This window comes from Eleutherodactylus coqui, chromosome 6 (genome assembly GCF_035609145.1).
Source record: "Eleutherodactylus coqui strain aEleCoq1 chromosome 6, aEleCoq1.hap1, whole genome shotgun sequence".
NCBI lineage: Eukaryota > Metazoa > Chordata > Amphibia > Anura > Eleutherodactylidae > Eleutherodactylus > Eleutherodactylus coqui.
The window spans coordinates 76,618,999-76,645,279 of record NC_089842.1 but is presented as its reverse complement, the minus strand read 5'-3'; the positions used below and the strand labels follow the sequence as shown (position 1 = coordinate 76,645,279).

At 42.7% G+C, this 26,281-nt stretch overlaps 1 protein-coding gene across 1 annotated transcript; it reads right to left on the bottom strand.

Annotated features, from left to right (window-relative positions):
• Nucleotides 1–2,804: 2,804 nt before the first annotated feature.
• LOC136631351 (apolipoprotein A-I-like) lies at nucleotides 2,805–12,211 on the bottom strand. Its single transcript, XM_066605617.1, has 4 exons — nucleotides 12,149–12,211; nucleotides 6,473–6,535; nucleotides 5,060–5,207; nucleotides 2,805–3,463 (listed from the first exon to the last, which is right to left on the bottom strand). The coding sequence occupies exons 2-4, from the start codon at nucleotides 6,513–6,515 to the stop codon at nucleotides 2,923–2,925; spliced, it is 732 nt and encodes a 243-aa protein (XP_066461714.1). The 5' UTR covers nucleotides 6,516–6,535; nucleotides 12,149–12,211; the 3' UTR covers nucleotides 2,805–2,922.
• Between the last annotated feature and the right edge of the window lie 14,070 nt (nucleotides 12,212–26,281).

Sequence of the window (26,281 nt, the reverse complement as noted above, 5' to 3'; positions counted from 1 at the left end):
AAACGATAATGGTTCGGTCTAAATGCGAGGCAACGACTGAACGATAATCGATCACTTTTTGTTCATTGTTAATTTTATGCAGGTACAAAAATCATCGTTGGCTCGTTCAGTTTAAACAGCAATCATCCAATCCTTCTCGTTCCCTTATACAGCGAATGTGAAAGACTGAATGTTTCTGAGCGATTCTCATTTGAATGAGTCAACGATGCCTCTGCCTGTCTAAACAGAGTGCACGAGAGCGAACAAGAATCGGCTCATCTTAAAGGACCCTTAGGGCTTAAAGAGACGGGCAATTTCCCTAATACGCTCTCCACTATGGAGTGTATTAGCACATCAACTGGGTTTTTTTGACTATTCAAACTCCAAGCTATTGCGTGTGAGTTTAAAAAAAAACAAAAAAAAAAAACTGCGAGAATCTATGTCCTGCCCCATCTTTTACTGCACAAGAATTCTGACAGTGAATACAAAACCATTAAAATCAATAGTTTCGTTTTTTCCCGTTCTGCGTCCCGTCATTTTCCCAGCCCATGTGTTTAAGTTGCTCCATTTGTTTATTCTACCTAATTTCTGCATACAACATTATATTTAATACAATTAGGAACACTTTTCAGCATAGAGCCAAACTAAATTTTCCTACCAAGCATGAAACATACATTGATTACACAGCCCTGCAAGTATCTTACCTCTCAGAGAAGAATCAATTGCATTGCATTGGCTTTTCCACCGGCTCTTTATACCCACTGACCTGGACGCCCACTGTTAGACTAGGCACATACCCAACTAGAGAGCCGGAGCATAGTTACACTGATTAGAAGTGTAAATAAATGGTGGTTACATGACTTGGGTTAATATAAGGTCAGATGGCTGGTCCCATGTAATAGATAAAGAATTAAGCTGCATACATCTATATGAAGGTCCAAAGGGAACAAACAATTACCTTTACAGAGAGGCAGAAAATCTATAATGGCCGACATATTCTGAATGTCCGCATTATAAGAGACCCTGGCTTTTCGCGATTGGAGCTTCCATGTAAGGAAATTAGACCCCGTGGTGCAGCATAAAATAAAGTGACAAGTTTTCTTTTGATCAGTTTGAGTGTAAATCCATATTAGTTGGGAAAATCCAGTGATCTGCTTGACTTCCAATGAAGCCTGGCCATCAGTGTTAGACTTGTCGGTGGCAAGATTTCACTGCCGACTTTTTTGGAGTTTTCTCATGCAACTATATGGAGAGTATATCAAAAATAGTGTGATCGAAGGAAAACATCCAGCAATAAGGGATCCTGTGGACAGACAACTTGTCAAGGAAAGGAGTCAGATAGGGGTGTCAAGAATCATTCTGACCAACAGGAGGTGCACAGTCATGGAAATTGAAGATTCCAGCTGAATACAATGCTGGTGCTCCAAAGAACATGTCTCAATACACAACTCGTGGTTCCTTAGCATGGGTGGGCTATTACAGTAGACAACCAGTTCCAGGACCATTGTTGTTTAAGAGATACCAGAAGACAAGACAAGCCCTCAGAATAGGCCATCAATAGTTGATAAGCTGTGGTTCGATGCTCAGGAACCCGCTGTCTGCGCTGCAACACACTGGGGTATGGAACTGAAGCTGCTGCTCCGACGCCTATGTACTGCCCGACACTTGTAACTGCAGGTGCAGCTTTTGTTGATTTAATCCTTTCCAATCCACTGTCTGACGTCTAAAGACATTCTAATTGAAGGCTGTACAGCTCAGATGTCGGAAGACATCCGGCAGGGTATTCTTACTGTATATTACTGGCCGCTCTGTTGTCAGGGGCCTCTCAAGCATGTCCCATACCGCAGTACTGGCTCTGGCCAACAAATGGTACCATTGTATAATGACAGGAAGAGAAAACCCACTAGGAAACCCTAAATCCAAAATTGGATTGCAAAGGGTTAATGGGAATTTGGTGGAAGCTGCGCCTACAATAGCTTCCCGGGTTGTTGCAGTATGGTCAGCTGAGGAGTGACAGTACGCAGAGCCCCGCACAGAAATAGAGGCCGTCTGCCTAGGATTACATTTTCTAACTCAATCCTATGGCAGCTTCCACGGGCGGAAATTCTGCGGGAAATCCCAACGTGGAATTTCCGCCCCCGTGTGCAGGGGGCCTGATGGAAATGAATTTTTGTTTAAAAATAAAAACTTAACTTTTTTAAAAGTAGTAAAAGATAAAAACAGAAGAAAAATGTGTACTTGTATTGACCAACAAAATAAATTTTGTTTTTACTGCACCATGAATGCTGTGAAAATGTACCACTCAAAAATGGCGCAATTGCACTTATTCGTTTCACCCCACTTAAATACTTTAGACGCGTTTCAGTTCACTATCTGCTACATTAAATTTCATCAACAAGAATACAAATCTCATGCATTCATGTCGATGCAAAAATAAAAAAAGTTTTGGCTCTTGGAAGGCGGTTAAATGGGTTTAAAATGACTCAGTGTTGCGTGTGCAAAAACTGCCTGTAAAGAAAGGCATTCGTGTGTTGTATTCCACACATCTGTTGGCTCATGCAATTCCGACTAGAACGGCGCATGCTGGGATTTTGGTTTTTCATATGGACACCATCCGTCTGTGTGAAAAAAAGATGTGTGGATAGCCCCAAGGACTACCAACGGTCTGTGTGCTGATCATGTGAAGTCCTTTGGGAACATACATGCACCTGTGAATAAGCCATGCATGATGCATAATTCAGAAGGTGGGCACTAGGATCACTTAAGAAAACTTTAGCTGCAGTCATGAATTAGTTTAATGTGATAAATGTACAATTCAGGCTAAAAATTTTGAAATGATTTTTATTTAAAATTTCCATCTAATGACAAGTTGATGGCACCATTGCTGCTATTCTCAATGATGACAAACTGCTCTCTAACTGACTCTGCCACAAGACTGTATCTTTATTCTCTGTTACCGAAAACGTGTAGCTGAGATGCAATCTTGTTAAGCATGTCGCTGTCGAACACATACATGTGTTGTAGTTTCTGTGAAGACTTCAGTACATGTTCCATTAAAAGGATGGTAGGGCTCTTCTCTTCAGCTGGCGATTCAGCAGCTTCTTTGATGTTTGCAGCTTCTACCTCTTTGCGGACGCCCTCTAGGAAGGGCTTTATATTGGCATTGAGAGCGTCTATAGTAGACCTTGTTCTATTCTCTATAATAGGGCGTATTCCTTCCCACAATTCATTCTGTAGGGGTTTCAGATGCTCCTCAAATTTTTCAAAATAAGGCTTCATTTCCTCAGCAGCACTTGTTATCTTTTCAAAAGCATGAACCGCAACTGAGGCCAAAACCGGAAGTACATTTTTACTGTAAACTGGGTATTTCTCTTGCATTTCCTTGTTCACCTCCGCCATGATGCCTGACATGTAATCGCTAGCGCCAACAGCCAAGTTAAAATAACTTGCATATATTGATTCCGTTCTTTTACTCATTACGGCCCTGTGTGAGAACAGGAGAAAATGTATTAGTGATTGCGAATTATTGAAACTTTTTGTATGAAGATTTATAATTGGTACATTTTTTGGTACATTTTTTAATTTTGCTATAGACTTTGACCAATGGTGAAGCCTAAAGCAGCATCAGGCTCTAGCAGTAGAAAAAAAGCATTTTTCTTTCTGTACATTAAAAAGGATGCCAGCGCATCAGTAAGATTGTCAATGGGCAGTTACCCCTGGGGAAGCCATGTCTGGAAAGAAGATGTATGATCAACTAGGTGCTGCATGGATGGGCCAGGTCCAATGAAGCAGGGCCACTGCGACTTGTTCTGGTTCACCTAGCAGGGTCCTGGATGTGGGACCATCTCTATGATGCCCATATGTTCTGATAGCTTACGTGCCGAGTAGAGATGAGCGAGCACCCAAATGCTCAGGTCCGCGAATTTGTAAAATTCGAGAGCTCTACTCGAGTAACAAACCCCATTGACTACAATGGGAGACATGAACATTTTTGTATGTGGAACGCAGGGTCCCAAGCATTTTTTTTTCTTCGTTCGTCTCTCTCTCCCTCTTTGACCCCTCCCCGCTGCGTCGCGGCGGAGAGGGGCCAAAACAGGGACGTCACAGCGGGGAGGAGCCAAAAGCTGGGGCGGGGTCGAACACAATTTGATGCTTGTTCGAGTAACGAGCACCATCGAGTACACTAATGCTCGGATGAGCATCAAGCTCGACAGAGTACATTCGCTCAACTCTAGTCATTGTTAGATACCCTCTTTAATGTCTTAAAGCTTAGACTGTGATCCATTTTAGCACAATTTTAAAAGCATGTTGTGCTTATGCTTGCCATATAGGGTGCACCAAGGATTTTAGGGAGGGGTGATGGGACCATCATCAGAAGAGAACTTTCTGAGCCTTGTGCATAAAATCCTTTCCCGGACACAATAGCACAGCATGCTGTACTATCTGGTCTGCAGCGCAACAAGCCGGGATCCAAGCTATTCCGATGGGGTGGTGGCTTTCTGTAAACCTGGCCATAGCTAAATCTTTCTGCTCCCCTCTATAACAAGACCCTTGATTAAAATATGGGGGTGATTAGTTTCAACAATGATGCTAATGGACGCTTGGTTATGCAAATTAGTTCACAAAGATGTTGGAGACAAGCATGTATATGTATGGGGAGGGGGGGAAGAGCTGTTGGCTGACGGCTATCTAAAGTGTATGGGCAACCTTAGACGACCGTATTTGAGCACGTTTAATTAATACGCAATGCACATAGAACAGAACCCATTGATGTCAATGGCTTTGTTCTCATGAATGATTTCATGAGATAATTGTGTGAAAAACAGAACACGTTTAGACCTCATTAAGACTTTTAAATCCGGGCGGGAGTGTTTTGCGCACGTGTGTGAAAAAAAGTGCAATACATGCACAGAGACACGTGCAAATCAAACTTGTTCATGGCACAAACGCGTTGCGCTGAAGCATGTGGAGCTGCGCATACGGTTGTCTGAAGCCGTTCTTACTAAATATTAGAGGATATTCATGTTTTAGCCCTTTTTAGCACTTGAATTATATATGAAAATACTTTCAATCATCTTACACTCTTTCAGTCTCTGATGACTCCCAGCTTGCGACCAATTCCGCACCCAACGCGTATACATTAGAGATCAGACTTTTCACAGAGTCCCTTATCTGAGGTTTCGGAGGTGGTTTTACATCCTGATCTTCAAGGGGTTTACTATATGTTCCTATAAGAATAAAGTTTAATTAGTGCAACAGAAGTGCGACCTATTCACTATCTGAGGTCTCTAAGTCCCCCAACATGTACAGCACTAATGCTCCTCAGTGCCAGCACAGAAAATGGCAACCGAAACAGCCAATTTCTTATTAAATAGGCTGAGCCAAGACTGCCGTTCATTACCTATCCATAGCAATGGATTCTAGATGTCTGATCACTGGGGGTCCTACCACTGGGATCTCCGGTAACTGGTTGTGGATGGTGGTGCGACACAGGTTCAGGAGGCAAATAGGGGAGATGGAACAATACTTCTGTAGTGCCACCTATTGGAAGGCAGCATTCCTGCAAGTCAGTGTCAGACTCTTTAGACAAGGCTTGTGCTGCAGAGGTATCGTTCCTATTTATATATTTCCCAGGTATCCTTGCCATTTACATATTTCCCAGAGGAGCACGGATGGCCTTATAAGTCTCCTCACTCACATTCTAGTTGGTCTCCTTAAGGAGAAATGATATCCTTCCTGACCCACAGGTTCAGGATGGCGCAGCAATGACAAACAGAGGTGGCACTTTTTTTTAGAAGGGTTTGTGTTACTTTATCGTTGCAGAATAACTTTGCATTAAACTATTTCACTTAAAGTAGCAGTATTTTTAAAGCAACATACATCTCCTTCACTTCCTCTCTAGTTCCTCCTGTTTGACGTAAGGCACATGGCTTTCTCATCACTTCTTCACATAACTATAAGCATCTTTTGTCACTCCTCATTAATGCGGCATAACTGCTGAATACATAATTATCAATATGGCAACATGGGTGCATGTACTAATACACTCGCCACTCCGAGCGTATCAGTGCATGAATCAGTAATTTTTTTTTGACTATTCAAACTCCCCGCTATTGCGTGCAAAAAAATAAAAAAAGCGGGAAGATATGTCCGCCCTATCTTTTCTCGTATGCAGAAAAACTACGTGCGAAAAAGCTAGGGCAAGTCCTATCTTTTCTGGCAGGTAGTAATACCACACAGGATCGTAAGATCTCCGATTCAAAACAATAGGAGAAACTCAGTGATCCTCTGCCTCGGCTAACCGCCACGGTGAAGGATCCCTTCTTCCTCAAAGTGATGCGAGGCCGTTTTGACATGAAAACTCCTCCCATCCTAGGGGAATTTACATGGTGGGGAGCGCTATATGGATGGGGGCGGGATTCACTGCCCCATATCGCGCTCACCAGTGTAAAGTTAGCCTTAATGTTACATTACAAGGAACAGCTCACCATACCTGATAGGAACAAGAGGAGCAATGAGGAAACCAGGATTTTCATGATCAGAACTGATCTTAAATCTGCATGAAAGACACAGTCACATAGTAATATAGTAACATAGTAAGATAGTAATACTGTAACATAATAGTAATAAAGTAAGATAGTAATACAGTAACATAGTATTATAGTAGCATAATAATATAGTAATGTAGTGAGATAGTAAAATAGTAAGATAATATAGTAATATGGTAAGATAGTAATATAGTAATACAGTGAGATAATAATATAGTACCATAATAATATAGTAAGTTAGTAATACAGTAACATAATAATATAGTAACATGGTAACATAGTAATGTAGTAAGATAATAATATAGTAAGATAGTAAAATAGTAAGATAATATTGTAATACAGTAAGATAATAATATAGTAAGATACAAATAAAGTAACGTATTAGGATAGTAACAGAGTAATAAAGTAACATGGTAACATAGTAACACAGTAAGATAATAATATAGTAACATGGGTAGTAATATAGTAATACAGTAAGATAATAAAATAGTGATACAGTAAGATAATATTATAGTAAGATAGTAGGATATAAATGTAGTAACATGGTAAGATAGTAATATAGCAACAGTAATATAGTAATAAAGTAAGCCAGTTATATAGTAACATAGTAACTAGTTTAAGACTGAATAAAAGACATCCAGCCATCCAGTTCAGCCTATCATGCCATTAGAAGGCAAAAAAAACCAGAACCTGAGGCCCCAGGCCTCAGTCACACGGGCGTTTTTTCCCGCAATTTGCGGATCGCATAACGGATGCGCATCCGCAAATCGCGTGACCGGGGCCGACGATTCGCTGAAAAATCTGCACCTAGCAGCATTTTCAGCGAAAGGGCCCCATCAAAGGAGCGCTGCCCGCTAACCTCTGCCACAGCTGTGGCACAGCTGTGGCAGAGGAGAACGATGTTCGCCCATTGAATTCAATTGAGGCGGCAATACAGCCGGCTCCATTGAAAGCAATGGGCTGCCGGCAAGCGCTGTATGAATTTTCGGGGAAGAGCTTAAAATATAAGGCCTTCCCTGAAAATCATCCTGCAAATGTGTAAAAAAAAAGTATACTCACCTTTTTTCTGCAGACCGAGTTCAGCCACATCCGGCTGCAGAAAAAAGGCTGAATTCCGGCTGCAGAAAAAAGGTGAGTATACTTTTTAAAAATTTTTTACACATTTGCAGGATGCTTTTCAGGTAAGGGCTTATATTTTAAGCCCTTCCCCGAAAATTCATACAGCGCTTGCCGGCAGCCCATTGCTTTCAATGGAGCCGGCTGTATTGCGGGCTCCATTGACTTCAATGGGAGAACATTGTTCTTCTCTACCACAGTTGTGGCACAGCTGTGGCAGAGGAGAACAATCTTTAGTATATGTTCTCAATTGGGTCAGCGCTGCTGCCGCTGGCCCCATTGAGCGCATATATAGAACACAACAATTCGCAGAATGCAGATAGATGCGTTCTGCGAATCGTTATGTCCTATAATGGATCGCACATCCGCATAAAAAGCGGACATGTGACCAATCCCATTGGGATGCATTGAGTCTATAGATCTGCAGATCGCAAGTGCGTCTGCAGATCGGACCAAAAATGCCCATGTGACCGAGCCCTGAGGTAGAAGCTAATTTTCATTTTTGGAGAAGAATTTCTTCCAAACTCCATATTTGTCAATCAGAATCTCTTTGGATTATCTCCAATAATCTAGTGAATATATCTTGTAATATTAGAATACAATATATAATATGTATGCGCTGGGCCGGGCTCCGTAGTGGTGAGTGTATTAGCGCATGTGCCGGAGGATTCTGCGCAGATTTGCTTTAAATGGTATTTTTTTTTGCATGCAGATATCCGCGCACATTGCTATCAATGTGATAGCAATGTTGCCGATCCGCGCAGAATCTGCGGCAGAATGGAGCATGCCGCGTTTTTTCTCCCGTGCGTGAAAAACGCAATTCGTTTAAAATACCATCCGCGCGTGCAAAAATCATTTTAATGGACCGGCAGATGGCCAATGATTCCGCAATTCTATTTAGCTAGTGGACATGAGGCCAAAGGCTGAATGTTTCTGAGCGATTCTCATTTGAATGAGTCAATGATGCATTTGCCTGTCTAAACAGAGTGCACGAGAGCGAACAAGAATCGGCTCATCTTAAAGGACCCTTAGGGTTTAAAGAGACGGGCAAATTCCCTAATACGCTCTCCGCCATGGAGCGTATTAGCACATGAACTGGGTTTTTTTGACTATTCAAACTCCATGCTATTGCGTTAGTTTAAAAATAAAAAAACAGCGGGAAGATATGTCCTGCCCCATCGTTTAATGCACAAGAATTCTGACAGTGAATACAAAACCATTGAAATCAATAGTTTCGTTTTTTCCCGTTTTGCGGCCCATCATTTTCCCAGCCCATGTGTTTAAGTTGCTCCATTTGTTTAGTCTACCTAATTTCTGCATACAACATTATATTTAATACAATTAGGAACACTTTTCAGCATAGAGCCAAACTAAATTTTCCTACCAAGCATGAAACATACATAGATCAGACATAAGTACGAATAGAAGCAAAACAAATTTAAAAAACAAAAAAAATGATATAAATTGTATGACCACGAATGCAAGGAGTCTGATTGGTAAAGTGGGTGAGCTTGAAGCGAGAATGACTGATGAAAACTATGATATAGTCGGAATAACGGAAACATGGCTTGACGATAAGTGCGATTGGGCGGTGAATTTGCAGGGGTACAATCTCTTCAGAAGAGACCGAAGGAACCAAAAAAAGGGAGGGGTATGTCTGTACGTCAAATCGAACTTGAAGCCAAGGCTACGGGAGGATATAGGGGTAGGAGACGAACAGGTGGAATCTCTGTGGGTTGAAATACAGGGAGGAAAAAATAACAAAATCCTGATAGGGGTCTTCTATAGACCACCAAAAGCAACAGAAGAAACTGAAAACTTACTACTAAGGCAGATAGAGGAGGTGTCAAAGCGCAATGAAGTAATTATCATGGGGGACTTTAATTATCCAGATATAACATGGGAGAACGAAACCTGCAAATCTCACAGGGGTGACAAATTCTTGAGAGTAATTGAAGACAATTACCTGAACCAACTTGTGCAGGAACCAACTAGAGGGAGGGCCATTCTGGACCTAGTACTAACTAACAAACCGGACCGAATAAAGGGGGTACAGGTTGAGGGGCACCTGGGGAACAGTGACCACAATATAATCAACTTCCAGCTGTCAATCTATAGGAAGCCTTATCAGGGAGTGGCAAAGAAACTAAACTTTAGTAAAGCAAAATTTGATGAGCTTAGAACTACTATCGGTAACATTAATTGGGAGAACATCCTCAAAAATATCAGTACGGAGGAAAAATGGGAAAAGTTCAAAAGGATCCTAATCGCCTCATGTGAGCAGTTCATTCCCTTTAAAAATAAAAGGAACTCAACTAAAAGGAAACCAATGTGGCTCGACAAGACGGTAAGAGGGGCAATAAACGAAAAGAAGAAAGCGTTCAAACTACTAAAGCAAGAAGGCAGCGAAGAAGCGCTAAAATCATACAGGGAAAAAAACAAAATATGCAAAGATACGATCAAAACTGCCAAGGAGGAAGCAGAAAGACGGATCGCCAAAGAGAGCAAAAACAACCCGAAGCTATTTTTCAACTACATTAACAGCAAAAGGATTTGCAGGCAGAGCACTGGCCCGTTAAAAAACAATGCAGGAGAAATCATTGATGATGACGAAGGGAAAGCAAATCTACTAAACAGTTTCTTCTCAAGTGTATTCACAAAAGAAAAGGAAATGCCACACGAGATACAGGGGAATAAAACAAACCCCTCACAAAACATCTCATACCTAACACAGGAGGAGGTGCGGAAGCGTCTAAAGAAAACTAAAATTGATAAATCGCCGGGCCCAGATGGATTACACCCAAGGATACTAAGGGAACTAAGTGACGAGATAGCTAGGCCGCTATACCTAATATTTCTAGACACTATCAAGACCGGTGTAGTACCATTGGATTGGCGCATTGCCAACGTGGTTCCAATTTACAAAAAAGGGAGCAAAAGTGAGCCTGGTAACTACAGGCCAGTAAGTCTCACTTCAGTAACGGGAAAAATTTTCGAGGGGATTCTGAGAGACGCCATCGATGAGTACCTCAAGGAAAACAAGGGAATAACTCCTCACCAGCATGGATTCATGAAGGGTCGCTCATGTCAGACAAATCTGATCAGTTTCTACGATGAAGTAAGCTCTAAGCTGGACCAGGGAGAATCTATTGATCTTGTATATCTGGACTTCTCTAAAGCCTTTGACACCGTGCCACATAATAGGCTAATATACAAAATGAGGCAGCTCGGACTGGGCGAAAACGTGTGTAAGTGGGTAAAAAATTGGCTCAATGATAGAAAGCAGAGGGTGGTAATAAATGGTGCGTACTCTGATTGGACCATAGTCGCTAGTGGGGTGCCACAGGGTTCAGTTTTGGGCCCCACTCTGTTCAACATATTTATCAATGACCTGGTAGAGGGGCTGCACAGCAAAATATCAATATTTGCAGATGACACAAAATTATACAATATAATTAATACAACGGAGGATAATGTGCGGCTGCAAACGGACCTGGACAAGCTGGGGGCTTGGGCAGATAAATGGCAAATGAAGTTCAATGTTGAAAAATGTAAGACTATGCACATGGGCAGGAGAAACGGATGTCACAAATATTCACTTAATGGGGTACTGCTAGGGAAAAGTGATATGGAAAAGGATCTGGGGGTATTAGTGGATAATAGACTAAACTGGAGTAACCAATGCCAGTCAGCTGCTGCAAAGGCAAATAAAGTCTTGGGGTGCATTAAAAGAGGTATAGGGGCGAAGGACGAGAACATCATCCTTCCATTATATAAGACACTTGTCAGGCCTCACATGGAATACTGCGTACAATTCTGGACACCGATGCTCAGGAGGGATGTTGCGGTATTGGAGGGGGTTCAAAGAAGGGCAACTAAACTAATACATGGAATGACGGGACTGGAGTACCCAGAGAGGCTATCCAAATTGGGTCTATTTACTCTAGAAAAAAGAAGGTTAAGAGGGGACCAAATAACTATGTATAAGTACATGAGGGGACAACACATGGATCTCTCCCGCGATCTGTTTACACCCAGGACCACGACGGTAACAAGAGGACATCCGCTACGATTAGAGGAAAGTAGGTTTCATCACCAACATAGAAGGGGATTCTTTACTGTAAGAGCAGTGAGACTATGGAACTCTCTACCGGAGGAAGTGGTGATGGCAAAATCCACAGAGGCATTTAAAAGCGGACTTGATGTCTTTCTGGAGAAGAAGGATATTACAGGATATAAATATTAGGTGAAGTGTCAATCCGGGTATATAGGCAGGTAGGAACTATTAGGGGTTGATCCAGGGAACAGTCTGATTGCCATTAGGGAGTCGGGAAGGAATTTTTTCCCCAAAAGGGCTAATTGGTTTCTGGCCTTGGGGTTTTTTGCCTTCCTCTGGATCAACAAAGTAGGATAGACAGGCTGGACTAGATGGACAATGTCTTCATTCAGCCTTACATACTATGTTACGATGTTACATTGATTACACAGCCCTGCAAGTATCTTACCTCTCAGAGAAGAATCAATTCCATTGCATTGGCTTTTCCAACGGCTCTTTATACCCACTGACCTGGACGCCCACTGTTAGACTAGGCACATACCCAACTAGAGAGTCGGGGCATAGTTACACTGATTAGAAATGTCAATAAATGGTGGTTACATGGCTTGGGTTAATATAAGGTCACATGGCCGGTCCCATGTAATAGATAAAGAATTAAGCTGCATACATCTATATGAAGGTCCAAAGGGAACAAACAATTACCTTGACATAGAGGCTGAAAATCTTTAACGACCGACATATTCTGAATGTCCGCATTATTACAGACCCTAGCTTTTCACGATTGGAGCTTCCATGTAAGGAAATTAGACCCTGTGGTGCAGCATAAAATCAAGTGACAAGTTTTCTTTTGATCAATTCGAGTGTAAGTCCATATTAGTTGGGAAAATCCAGTGATCTGCTTGACTTCCAATGAAGCCTGGTCATCAGTGTTAGGCTAGTTGGTGCCAAGATTTCACTGCCGACTTTTATGGAGTTTTCTCATGCGACTATATGGAGAGTATATCAAAAATAGTGTGATCGAAGGAAAACATCCAGCAATAAGGGATCCTGTGGACAGACAACTTGCCGAGGAAAGGAGTCAGATAGGGGTGTCAAGAATCATTCTGACAAACAGGAGGTGCACAGTCATGGAAATTGAAGATTCCAGCTGAATACAATGCTGGTGCTCCAAACAACATGTCTGAATACACAACTCGTGGTTCCTTAGCATGGATGGGCTATTACAGTAGACAACCAGTTCCAGGGCCATTGTTGTTTAAGAGAAACCAAAAGACAAGACTCCATTAGGCAAAAGAGTGCAAAAATTGTATTACTGAGCAGTGGAAAAAAACTTAACCTGCTCCGATGAATCTAGATTTCTGCTTCCCCATGCTGATGGGAGAGTCAGAATTTGACGCAAACAGCATAAATCAATGAACCCTTACTGTCAGCTGGTCAGAACATGTCAGTACTGCTATCTAAGTGCAGCAACTACAAGAAGCTTCCTGTCCGCAAGGGACAGTATTCCTGCAGAATAATTACAAAACCCAGTTCTGTAGACTAAAGGAGGTCCAAAGCACCACTAGGTGGTTTTTCATTGCATGCTTAAATAACACTGTGGACAAAAATAAATGACACAGGGATTCTCTGGTGGTTTTTGAATCACTGTGTCATGCACTATCCCCATAGATGCTGCACTAGGCATAACACAGTATTTATATTTATTCTGTAGTGTTCCTTTAATGCACTAGATACGTTGGGCCTCGTGTATCAAAACTTTCTGGAAAAAAACGTGTCTTTATTGCCTATATCAGCCAATCAGATCACCTCTTTCATTTCTTATATTGCTGTGTTAAAATAAAAGCTGAGTTCTGATCGGTTGCTATGGACAACAAAGACACTTTTTCTTTTAGATTGTTTTGATAAATGAGACCCAAGGATCTCATGTATATATACAATAAAGTACTTTGGTAATTCTGGAATTCTGCCATCTGAATGGATTACTCCCAAAAGTAATGCTTCTTGTTAAGGACATTAAAAAACTGAAATACTGAATGTTGTTATGTAGAATGAAATGACATTGTAATAAACAAAGCTAAACTTCGAAAGTCATTCCCTCAAGTCATAAACTGTGATAAAAGTTGGGTTGGAGTAACATGAGTACGCCATGAGATCTATAATGGAACTCCACCCTTTATGTAAGATACTAAACGTCAGTCCACCATCGGGGCTGACGGTCTTGCTCTTGTTTGTTGATTTAATTTGGGTTAGAGGATTGTCCCAAGGAGACACGTCAAACCAGGATTAATATTTATGATTACGATGAACCATTACTAACATCTATGATTAGAACAGAACTGGGTATAATACTCGAATCAAGAACTGTACGCTATACAAATCTATCTTTAACCAGAATACTGTATTATATCATCTTACAGTTTCTGGCTCCCCTAACCAAGAATTGTATCAGAATCAAGAATAGAATTGGGCTAGGGGTGCCATTGGTATCAACAACAGAATTCTATCCAATCATCAAAGCTATCTTTTTCTCCCATGCTCTCCCAATCATGATGCACCTCAACAGAAATGGTTTCACAGGCGTCGAGTATCCACTGTTTCTCTGGATTCCCACTGCATAGACCCCAGACTTGACATTACTCCACAGGTAGAAATCCAAGGGGGTGAGATTCGGCGAATGCGGAAGCTTACACTCACACTTACAGGCTGCAGGTTGACAGATCTGCGAACACTGTGATAATGATCTTTACAATCTCTGTCTCTTCTGCTGTTACAGTGTGTGGGTTTGTGTCTGTGTGTGTATGTTCATATATTACACATACATTGTATTGGGTTTACTAATCATTTGGCCAGAATGTCTTTAATCCCTGATTGTTCTGGAAAAGCAGAGGGGTGGGCATTCAGATACTGCCTCCCTGCTGATTGAACTAGAGACAGTGCAATGCAGCATGGGAAATAAGGGCAAGAAAGTCAGGACAGGGAACTACTGGTAGAAAGTTAGGCTTGGTACACACCCCTCCCTGAAAATAGACTGCAAACAGCAGAACAAAAAGATGTGGAAGACCACTTGAAAATCAGAATTCACAGACAAAATAAATAATGATGCAAACATCAGCAAATGAGCGGGCAAGGAAAACCTTTAATGGTACGTCCACTCAGGACATATTTTTTGTAGCAAAATATCAGTAAGAAATCTGTGGCAAAATCCACAAGTGTCGCTCCGGATTTTGTGGCAGATTCTCCCTGGATTTTACCATTATCACTTAAAAACATCGGCGGTAGTGGCGCTAGTCCTCTTTAAATGCAAATGCAATTTGCGGAAAAAATGCCACATGACACTGTGAATAGGTGTTTTGGTTTGCGTTTGCTGCTACCCGCAAAGTTGGGCAGGAAAATGTGTTGGTTTGCCAAGTTCATGACGCCTGTCCATACATAGGCCAAGACCTACTCCAGACAACATAATAATAAAAAGGGTGTTAGGGAAATCATCAGAGGGATTTCTTAGCGTGTTTTATTGCCCGGTCCAAATTAAATGAGAAGCTGTGTACACAAATTACTGACACATGACACAGTCTGTATTATCTGACAATGGAAGCTCTTCTGAGTTTATTACAAAGCAGACAATGTATATACTGCAGACAGTATATATATATATGTTCACTTATGTATAATCAGAAATGCATGCCTCCTTGTAATCATAAGAACTCACGATTGGCTCTAGGTGCTAATGGATTAACTATATGTTAACACCTCTATGCGTGTCACTCCAAACACGTAATTCCCGGGAATAGAAACTAGATTCTGTACCCACTGTTCTAGCAGTTTCTATACGTATGGAGGGTATACAGGATTAAGTACAGGAACACACCTCCATACCCCTTCCTTTTCTCTCCTCCTTTGCTCCCATAGACTGATAGTAGTATTTTAGTTCTCCGATTCTTCTCTCACTCTCTCTCCTCCATACATCCCACCTTTTTGGTACTTACACTTCTGCCTTCCCACTGCACTGTCTCTTCCCTCCAGGCCCTGCTTTTCTTTCCTTCCTTCCTTGCTTTTTCATTCTAACTCTGTAGACTCGCCTTTCTAGACTGTCGAAACTCCACCAACTCTCCCCTTTAACTGCTTCCTCTCACCCAACCCATGCGCAGATCTGAGCCTCTAATCACAGCCTATCTTACTCCGGCTGTTACCAGAGTAAGGAACTCCCCTAATGACTGTTTCTAGGTGGACAGAGAACCCAAAGGGGATGGGTAACTTGCCTAAAAACAGAGCATAGTGGTAAATAGAAGGCAAATAAAAGTCCAAAAAAGCCTGAATTCAACATCTATAACGAATGAACACATTTAAACCAGAAGTGACCATGAAAAGTGCTGTAGTGTCCAAAATCCAGGAGACTACATAGCATCTTTTTTTGAATTTGCAGCCCCCAGCATTCAGGTAAGAGTGCTGCCTGAGATGAGATGCCACTCTTTTTCACATCTGCCTTTGGTCGGAGGTTCTGTAGCAGATCCAGCACAAAATACAAGAAGATAAAGGGCTGCAGGCAGTGCTTTTTCTTCCATCTAAAAGCCCCCAGCTAGACAGAAAGCAAAAGGGCTCCATTATAGTCAATGGGGTCTATTTGGGTTGTTCGGTTCCTTCTTAAGACGGAACTGTTCGGCCATGGGGATTCCCCTTTCCTGTTCCTGCCCTTAGATCAGAGGATGTGATAGCTGCCATGATAGCTTCAAGCTGCCATGATAAGGTTAGTAGTAAGACATCCAACCCTGCTGAATGTGTTGAGACTGTCATGTCGTGGTTGCAGTAAATTGTTGTTCACAGTGTCACCGCATTCACTTTCATTGCTTGCAATAAAGCCAGGGTGAATTTTTGAATGCTACCATTCAAGGTACTGTATAACATATTGGAAAACATTAAAAATGTGGGGCAAAAATGCTAAGTTGGAAATAAAAAAATGCAATTGTGCCTTTTTTGAGTTTTTTGTGGCGTTATGTTATCTTTATTCTGTGGGTCATTATGATTACAGAGATATCGCATTTATATTGTTTTTTCTTTCTAATACTTAAAGGGGTTGTCTTGCGGCAGCAAGTTGGTCTATACACTTCTGTATGGCCATATTAATGCACTTTGTAATGTACATCGTGCATTAAATATGAGCCATACAGAAGTTATTCACTTACCTGCTCCGTTGCTAGCGTCCCCGTCGCCATGGATCCGTCTAATTCTGATGTCTTCTTGCTTTTTTAGACGCGCTTGCGCTGTGCAGTCTTCTTCCTGGTGAATGGGGCTGCTTGTGCCGGAGAGCTGGTCATCGTAGCTCCGCCCCGTCATGTGTGCCGATTCCAGCCAATCAGGAGGCTGGAATCGGCAATGGACCGCACAGAGCTCACGGTGCATCGTGGGTGAAGATCCCGGCGGCCATCTTGGTGAAGGAAGAAGTAGGAAGAAGGAAGACGTCGCAGAGCGGGGATCCGGGTAAGTAATAATTTTTTTTTTCTTAACACATCCCTTGGGGTTGTTCTGCGCCGAACAGGGGGCCTATGGAAAAAAAAAAACATTTCGGCACGAGACAACCCCTTTAAAAAAATGTTTTCCTTTTGACTTCCCTAATTATTTTTAGATAATGCAGATGTGTGAGGGCTGTTTTTTTTGTGGGTGACCTGTAGTTCTTATTAGTACCATTTTATGGTATATTGGTGCAACATTTTGATCGCTTTTTTATTTTAGTTTTTTTCTTGAAGACAGGATGAGCAAAAAAGTGCACTTCTAGCATTAATAATGGTTCACCATGGGATATTAATAATGTGACATTATTTTATGGGTGCAGCCAAACCAATTTTTACATTTTTTTTATTTTTTTGTTCCAAAAACTGGGAAAACGTTTTTTTCTTATTTATTTTTTCTGATAATAAAAATTTCTTTATTTTGCTTAATTTTACCTCTTTTAGTTTCCATAGGAGACTTTAATTTTTAATGTCATTCTATTAAGATATGCTGTAGGCAGGTCTTGCTCCATAGAATGACACCTGACATGCACTGGACATGTACAGCACACGTCAAGAAGGGGCTAAGGAGTTGTGGTCGGTGATCTCTATATTGCCGGGACAGAGAGTGGAATTCTTAGAACATACAGACAATGAAACTTCAGGCACATTTTCCTTGTTCTATACTTTGGTAAGACAAAAATTTGGGTTTTGTTCTGACGTTATCTAAAGTTTTCCCGAATGATGATTTATCCGTCACTTTGTGAATGAATATACACCATGTGCGGCAACCGGGTGCAGACCTTTGTGGGGAGACAATGGGGAAATCAGATGGTTGTCAACAGTGACTCTACCATCCCACTCCATAGTGCCTAGGCGTGGCCCAGCTTGGCTGCACGCAGTGGCAAATAGAAACAACAGTAACAATAGCAGGTAAATTGAATTGATTTCATAACACCAGTACCTTGGAGGGGAAAATTATCAGGTCGGGTCGAAAATAAAGAATCCACATCAGCTTTGATAACGTAAACCAAAGGTACACAGTTTACTCCACACTTGCAAAGATTTCAACAAACAGTTCCAACTTGGTAGTTTTCAATTAGTAGTAATTCCAACAATTTAGCCGTTAACGTGTTTTTTGGCGCCTTCTTCTTCTGGACCCACTGACTGTGCCGAGCAGGGAAATTCAATTATTATATAATGCTTTTTATGGCAGCCTGTAGTCTGCAATTAGAGACAGATGTGAGACTATCATAATGCAAGATGTATTATTTCTAAGCTAATGACAAAACAGCAGGAAATTTACACCCCATACCTCTGGGCTATTTGTAGCTGTAGAAATTAAAAGGGTTGTGCAGAAATAGTTTCACTCTTGTCATCTTTGATGTTTCTGTAATTTCTGCTCGTCTAAATGATCTGCAATAGCAGGGAAAGTCTGTATGCAAGAGAAGCAGTGCCCATCAGCTATTATGCTGTATCTAAATATATAGGACCTAGAAATTTCAGGATTGATATATTTCAAAAAAATTCCACATTTAGGCTAGTTCTATATGGGCGATGGCGATTTTACCATAAGAAAAATTGCATTTTTTTTGCGATTTGTGAGCATCTGCACTGCTTTTTCTCACAAAAACATTGCTGTCGCTTGCAATTTTATGATGCAATTTAGCGCGGAAGTCAATAGGACTTTCTGATGTTAAAATCGCATCACAAGTTTGTGCGTTGCAATGCGCTAAAAAGAAGGCTCCATAGGGAAACATGGGAGATAAAAAAAATTGCACATCGCAGAAAGGGCTCACACCCACTGGCATTTTTTTTCTCTTGCACTGCGAAAGCAAGTGAAATCACTCGCATCGCAGCGCAAGAAAAACGCAGTGATATCGCCAGTGTTTTCAATGGGGCCAGTGGCAGCAGTGCTAGCCCCATTGAAGACATAGGGAGAATACCGTGGACTTCTGCCACAACTGTCACAGCCGTGACAGCTGTAGCAGGAGTTTCCTTCATCCCCGCAGGGACCGCGGGGATGAAGGAATCCTCTGCCACAGCTGTCATAGCTGTGACAGCTGTGGCAGAAGTCCAGCATGCTATCCCATTACTTTCAATGGGGTCGGCGCTGCTGCTGGCAACCCCCACAGCATGATTTTCAGGGAAGGGCTTGAAATATAAGCCCTTCCCGAAAAAATCATCATTAGCTGGTTAAAAAAGCAAAAAATAAATTTACTCACCAGTCCGCTGCTCTGATGCGTCCTCCAGCTGGCTCCCCTGAACTGCTGTCAAACACTTTCAGCAGGCAGAGATTTAAAAATCCCCGCCTCCTGAAAGGGCTGTGCTGATTGGCTGATTCATGAAAGTGCTGGACAGCAGTGCAGCGGAGCCAGCCGGAGAATGCATCTAAGCGGCGGAGAGGTAAGTACATTATTTTTTTTGTTTTTTTTAACCAGCTTATGTTGATTTTAAGGGAAGGGCTTATATTTCATGCTGTGGGGGTTGCAACAAACCACTGCTTTCAATGGGGCCGGCAGCAGCGCCGACCCCATTGAAAGCAATGGGATAGCATGCTGGACTTCTGTCACAGCTGTGGCAGAGGATTCCTTCATCTCCACGGTCCCCGCGGGGATGAAGGAAACTCATGCCACAGCTGTAGCAGAAGTCCACGGTATTCTTTCTATGTTTTCAATGGGGCTAGTGCTGCTGCCGCTGGCCCCATTGAAGACATTGGCTATATCACAGCGTTTTTCTTGCGCTGCGAGGCGAGTGTTTTCACTTGCTCTCACATCACAAGAGAAAAAAATAACGCCAGTGGGTGTGAGCCTAAAGATAGAGCATGCCGCAAATTTTTACTCTCGTAACATTGCATCAGTATTAACATCACTAATGGGAAGAAAACGATTGAGAATCTGAGGCTTCATAAATCTGCTTTTTTACTCAATGGGATAGCATTGTGACAGCTGTGGCAGGGAAGTTCTTCATCCCCACAGGGTGTCTCTTTGCCATTGAACACTGTGACAATGCTGTCACAGTGTTCAGTGATGAGGGGACTCCCCGTGGAGATGTCACAGCTGTGGCAGAGGATCGCGATCTTCTCTGTATGTTGTCAATGGGGACGCCTTATTGACCACAAGGTGAAACCCCTGGATGTGTCATATCCAAGGAATCCCCTGCTGCAGCTGTCACAGCTGCAGCAGGGGATAGCAATGGCACCGCACTTTCTGTGCGAATTTTGAGCGCACCCAAGTACGATTTTTAAAAAAAATTTTTTTAGAACGTGACGCCCGCTTTGGTCTTGCAAATTTTTGATGCATGCGTTTTGCGTTCGTTTCACACAAAAAAATGCACAAAAAAAGCGGCTGTCTGACTGAGCCCTTAGACCTCTGCTCCTAGCTTGGGCAGGGCTGCAGTCATAAGCTTTGTACTGGGTTTTAGGCGCTTCCTTTCTTTGGCGCTGTAAATGTCATATAAATAACACATGTCATATTAAGACCATAAAACATTGCTGTGCACCATAGCAAATGACCCAGGAATATAACCTGTTGTGTAATGTGTATTGTACTATTGATTAATGCATAGGCAGCAAACCTCAGATTCTGCTTACAAATCAAATAGTGGGATGTTGACTGAACAAAGAAAGGGTCAATAATATTTATTTCAAGTTTTATGCATGTGAAGGTCAAAATGAAGAAGAAAAAAAGCGTTTCCAAGTGGAACAAATGCCACGTTGCTTTACACTAAGAAATCCCTCAGGGCACAAACCTTGTTTAATTTATTAAAGTTTTATTCAAGGGTATTTGTAATCCATGGGATTTAATTAGTTGATGAAATAAAGTTAGTCCTGCAGACGCAGGAGTAGTTGTCCACAGGTACTCCTGGTAGATTTCCTCAGGACAGGTATTCTATGAATGCTGGGAGTGGGTGCCATAGGAACTGGTGAAAGGGGTACAGATGCTGGAATTTGCTGTAGTATTGGTGGTGGCGGTACAGATGCTGGTCGTTGATACAGCAGTCTAGAAAAGGGATTTTGGTACCACAATATCTGATTATTTAAGTCAGTCCAAATACTGGTGGAAGCAGCATCCAGGGGATTGACTCTGTAGTGGTATTCAACTCACATCACTGAGTGCAAAAGTTCTTCTTCAGACTTGACAAAGACCACCGCTCATGGGGTCGAAACGTTGTCTGATTTTATGGGCACAATAAGGAAGAACTTTTGCACTCAATGTTATGAGTTCAATACTACTACAGAGTCACTCCCCTGGATGCTGCTTCCACCAGTATTTGGACTATCTATTGTAACGTTGGTTCAGGATCCAGAACCAAGCTGTAAGCGTTGCATCCCTATACCTTTGGAAGAAGCCTCCCTCCTAGTGGAGGATTATATGTGTGCTGTGGTCTACTGCATTTCGTTTTACATTTTGATTATTTAAGTCAAATGGTGAGGAACATTCAGTGTCCTGACGCTCATCCGTCTCAGTTTCAGATTCTGTCTCAATTTCTTCAGTTCCTGAATCAGTAGATCCTGGTGATGATAACGGGGCCACTGGGCTGTGTTAAATGGTACAGATGATTATCAACAATATCTTGAGCTTCTTTGAGGTGATGCTGACAGTCTTGAACCCATTCAGTTTTAAGCAAAGGGTTTGTATTGTCAGAAACTTGAACACCCAACTTCAGGTAGTCTTCCTTGCTGCCCAAACATAAAGTAGTATGGGGTGTAGCCAGTAGAGCAATGTGAAGTCTTGCTATAAGTGTAGATTAGTTCAGGTAATAACGCTGGCCAATGAACTCGTTGTCTTTGAGGAATAGTTCTCAATAGTTCTAGGATTGTTTGATTAGCTTTTTCAGTTCATTCCCTTGGGGATGATATGCTGTAGTTTTCAACTTTTTGCAATGGTAAATGTCACGTAGTTCCTGAAATAGTTGGTACTCGAATGTAGAACCTCTGTCAGATAGTATTTCATTGTGAATGAATGGTTTCCAAACAATAGCTTCAGTGGTTTTTGCAATTAAAGGGGTTGTCCCGTGAAAGCAAGTGGGGTTATACACTTCTGTATGGCCATATTAATGCACTTTGTAATGTACATCATGCATTAATTATGAGCCATACAGAAGTTATTCACTTACCTGCTCCGTTGCTAGCGTCCTCGTCTCCATGGTGCCGTCTAATTTCAGTGTCTAATCGCCCGATTAGACGCGCTTGCGCAGTCCGGTCTTCTTTCTTCTAAATGGGGCCGCTCGTGCCGGAGAGCGGCTCCTGGTAGCTCCGCCCCGTCACGTGTGCCGATTCCAGCCAATCAGGAGGCTGGAATCGGCAATGGAACGCACAGAGCCCACGGTGCACTATGGGAGAAGACCTGCGGTCCACCGTGGGTGAAGATCCCGGCGGCCATCTTAGCAAGGTAAGTACGAAGTCGCAGCAGCGCCGGGATTCGGGTAAGTACCGGAGGTTTTTTTTTTTTTTACCCCTGCATCGGGTTTGTCTCGCGCCGAACGGGGGGGGGGGGGGGGGGCTATTGAAAAAAAAAAAAACACCGTTTCGGCGCTGGACAACCCCTTTAAGTCTTTTACTGGAACAGCTATAGTGAATTTAGTGTAATGATCAATTCTGGTGAGTACATAATTGTATCCAGAGGAGATAGTCTCTATTTTAAGATGATCAATAGCCAAAAGTTCAAGAGTAGAGATGAGCGAGTATACTCGCTAAAGGCAATTGCTCGAGCGAGCATTGGGGGGGAGAGCAGAGCGGAACGGAGGGGAGATCTCTCTCTCCCTCTCTCCCCCCCGCTCTCTCCTGCTGACTGCTGCTACACACCACTCCCCCGCGCCAGCACCCGAACCTTCTGTCTCGAGCGGGCAGGTACTCGCTAAAGGCAATGCTCGCTCGAGCAATTGCCTTTAGTGAGTATACTCGCTCATCTCTATTCAAGAGGCTTATTAGCAACAATTGGATGAAGAGTGGCCTTTTGGTCATTTTTAGCTCTTCTGTGGGTCTCACACACAGTGCACTCCTGACACAACTTTTCAATGTCATTGTGCATTCCAATCTAGTAGAATCTCTGTCTTATGGTAGCTTCAGTTTTATGCACTCCAAAATGACCTGACTGATCATGGTATGCTAACAGTACTTGAATTGCATCTCGGCGGGAAATTAGAATCTGATGAACACTGTTGCTAGATAAAGGATCAGTGGAACTCCTTATGATGAGACTCTTTTTTAGGAATAGTCTCTTTTTTTGTCTCCACAGACATTGTAGTTCTGGATCAGAAGACTTGGAGGCATACCTTTGGGTATAGTTACAGATAACAAATACTCTTGTAGTTCACCAAATGTTCTGCTATCTTGCTGTAACGGGAGCCATCTTTGAAAAGTATCAGTGGAATCACTTGGAGGATTAGAGTCATTTACTGAGGTATAACAACATTGTTGAGCTTGATGAACTTAAAAATTGGGCATTTCTATTTCTTTCCACTGGTCTTCCTCAGGGAGTAGTCTATTGCTTTGGGTAACCTAGAGAGAGCATCAGCATTTATATTGGTTTTTCCAGCTCTGTATTTGACGTTGAAGTTGAAGTCTGGAGAGCCATCTCTGCTGTAATGCTCCTGGTTTTGCGGAATTTAGATGAGCCACTAGATTATTATCTGTATAAGCAGTGAATATTGCAGCTGCTAAGTAATCCTTGAACTTTTTTGTTACAGCCCAAACTAACGCAAGCAATTCTAGCCTAAAAGAGCTATAATTCTGATCACTTCTTTCTAATACCTTCAGTGAGCGACTAGCATAGGCAACTACTCACTCTTTGCCTTCTTGGACCTGACTAAGTACTGCGCCTAGCCCTTTAAAACTAGCGTCTGTGTACAAATTGAAGGGGAGAGTATAATCTGGGTATGCTAGAATAGGACGAGTAACTAGTTTTTCTTTGAGGGTCTGGAATGCTTTCTCTTGCTCATTTTCCCAATTAATTAGTAAAGGCCTTTAATGTGACTCTTTTGAGTGTTCCCTCAGGACTTCTTGCAGAAGGGTGGCTACATGTGCGAAATTAGGTATGAAGCGCCGGTAATCGCCTACAAATCCTAGAAAACTTTGGATGTCTTTGAGCATTTTGGGAGTGGGCCAATTTTTGACTGCATCAGTCTTGTCAGGGTCAGGATACACTCCATCTGCACTAACAATGTGGCTTCTCTCAAGTGCTGCAAGTGATCTTCATCGGTCTTTGGATATACAATGTCGTCATCTAGGTACAGCAAGACTGACTTAAGGTTCTTGAATTCTATTGATAGGTCGAAGGGGTATAGGACGGTACTTCTCTTTGATTTGGGGCATGGCCTGTAGTGGGTATTGTGACTGAGATAATAATCTCTATTTATATAGTGCCAACATATTATGCAGCACTTACAATACAGGGGAAATAACACAAGACCACGGTTACATGAAATAATCAATTGATGGAAACAGTAGGGGTGAGGGTCCTGCTCCAACGAGCTTACATACTACAGATAATGGGGTGATACAGAAGGTAAAGGGGCTGAAGATATGCACAGTAAAGCGAGGTGCAGAGTGAGGAATGCTATACACACAGACAATGGTCAGGCCATATAGTGGCGGAGTCGGCATGTCTGCAGATATCGGTTGTTTCAGCTAGCAGGAGCTGCAGTCGATAGGACAGGGAGCATGTTATCAGGCAGAGTTCAGAGGGGTTTGGTTTCGGAGATATGGTATGGCTCCCTGAAGAGGTGCATTTTTAGAGCACGCCTGAAGTTTAGTGTGTCCGTGATTGCCCGGATATTTTTGGTAGCGCTTTCCAGAGGACCGGTGCTGCTCTGGAAAAGTCTTGGAGGCGGTAATGAGAGGTTCGAATTAGAGGGGCAATTAGTCTGATTTCGTTAGCAGACCGGAGGGTGCGGGCTGGGTGGTGAATTGAGATGAGGGAAGCAATATATGGCTGCGCAGTGCTGTGGAGAGCTTTGTGGATGAGGGTAGTGGGTTTAAATTGTATTCTGTATTTGACGGGCAGCCAGTGCAGTGACTGGCACTGGGCAGAGGCGTCCGAGTAGCGGCTGGACAGGAAGATGAGCCTGGCTGCTGCATTCAGGATGGATTGGAGGGGGTATAGTATGGAGCAGGGGAGGCCGATCAGCAGCGAGCAATAATCGAGCCGAGAGTGGATGAGGGCAACAGTGAACGTTTTTATCATGTGCACGGTGAGAAAAAGGTGGATTCTTGCGATGTTCTTGAGGTGCAGCTGACATGTTCGGGCGAGAGATTGGATGTAGGGGGTGAAGGAAAGATCAGAGTCGAATATGACCCCAAGGCAGTGGGCATGTTGTCTAGGAGTTATGGCGGTGCTACACAGTGAGATGGAGATGTCAGGATGAGGTTGGTTAGTGGAGGGCGTAAACAGGAAAAGGTCAGGTTTTGAGAGGTTCAGTTTTAGGTAGAGAGAGGACATAGTGTTAGAGACAGCAGACAGACAGTCGGTGGCGTTCTGGAGGAATGTTGCTGTGATGTCCCGGAAGGAGGTGTATAGCTGGGTGTCGTCAGCATAGAGATGGTACTGGAAACCAAATCTCCTGATGGTCTGTCCAATGGGGGCTGTGTACATGGAGAAGAGGAGGGGGCTGAGGACTGAGCCCTGGGGGACCCCAACAGCAAGGGGAAGAGGAGGGCAGGTAGAGCCAGCAAAGCATGCCTTTTACTCTGCCAAAGTCTAAGTTATGTTTGCTAAAGGCAGCTTGTTTCTCTTCAGCAACATGTTGCACGCCTTCAATTTGGGTTGTGGAAGTCTGGGTATCTCCTACGTGAAGGTCATTGACCCAGGACTGTGAACTGCAAGGATCTAAATTGATTTTCTTCGCCCCCTGCTATATACTATTTTCTTCACAATCCAACACATCTTCTGGTGACAGTAAGGACACTTGAGCTATGGCAGTATATTTTTTTAGCTGGATAGGGACATTTCCTATGTTTATCAGACTGATCGGGACTCTCCCATCAGTGACTGTGACTATGCTTCTAGCAGTTATTAAGAAAGGGTGTCCATCTACATGTATGGGCTCCACTAAGGCCTCATACTCTAATCCTTCCAGACCTGGCCATGTCTGGCAGCACA

What these genes read in the sequence shown, in the direction of transcription:
- LOC136631351 (XM_066605617.1), bottom strand. Translation starts at nt 6,515, where the DNA reads ATGAAAATCCTGGTTTCCTCATTGCTCCTCTTGTTCCTATCAG. An exon ending in GCTCCTCTTGTTCCTATCAG is followed by an intron (nt 5,208 to 6,472) that starts GTATGGTGAGCT and finishes TTATTCTTATAG; the next exon opens with GAACATATAGTAAACCCCTT. An exon ending in TCATCAGAGACTGAAAGAGT is followed by an intron (nt 3,464 to 5,059) that starts GTAAGATGATTG and finishes GTTCTCACACAG; the next exon opens with GGCCGTAATGAGTAAAAGAA.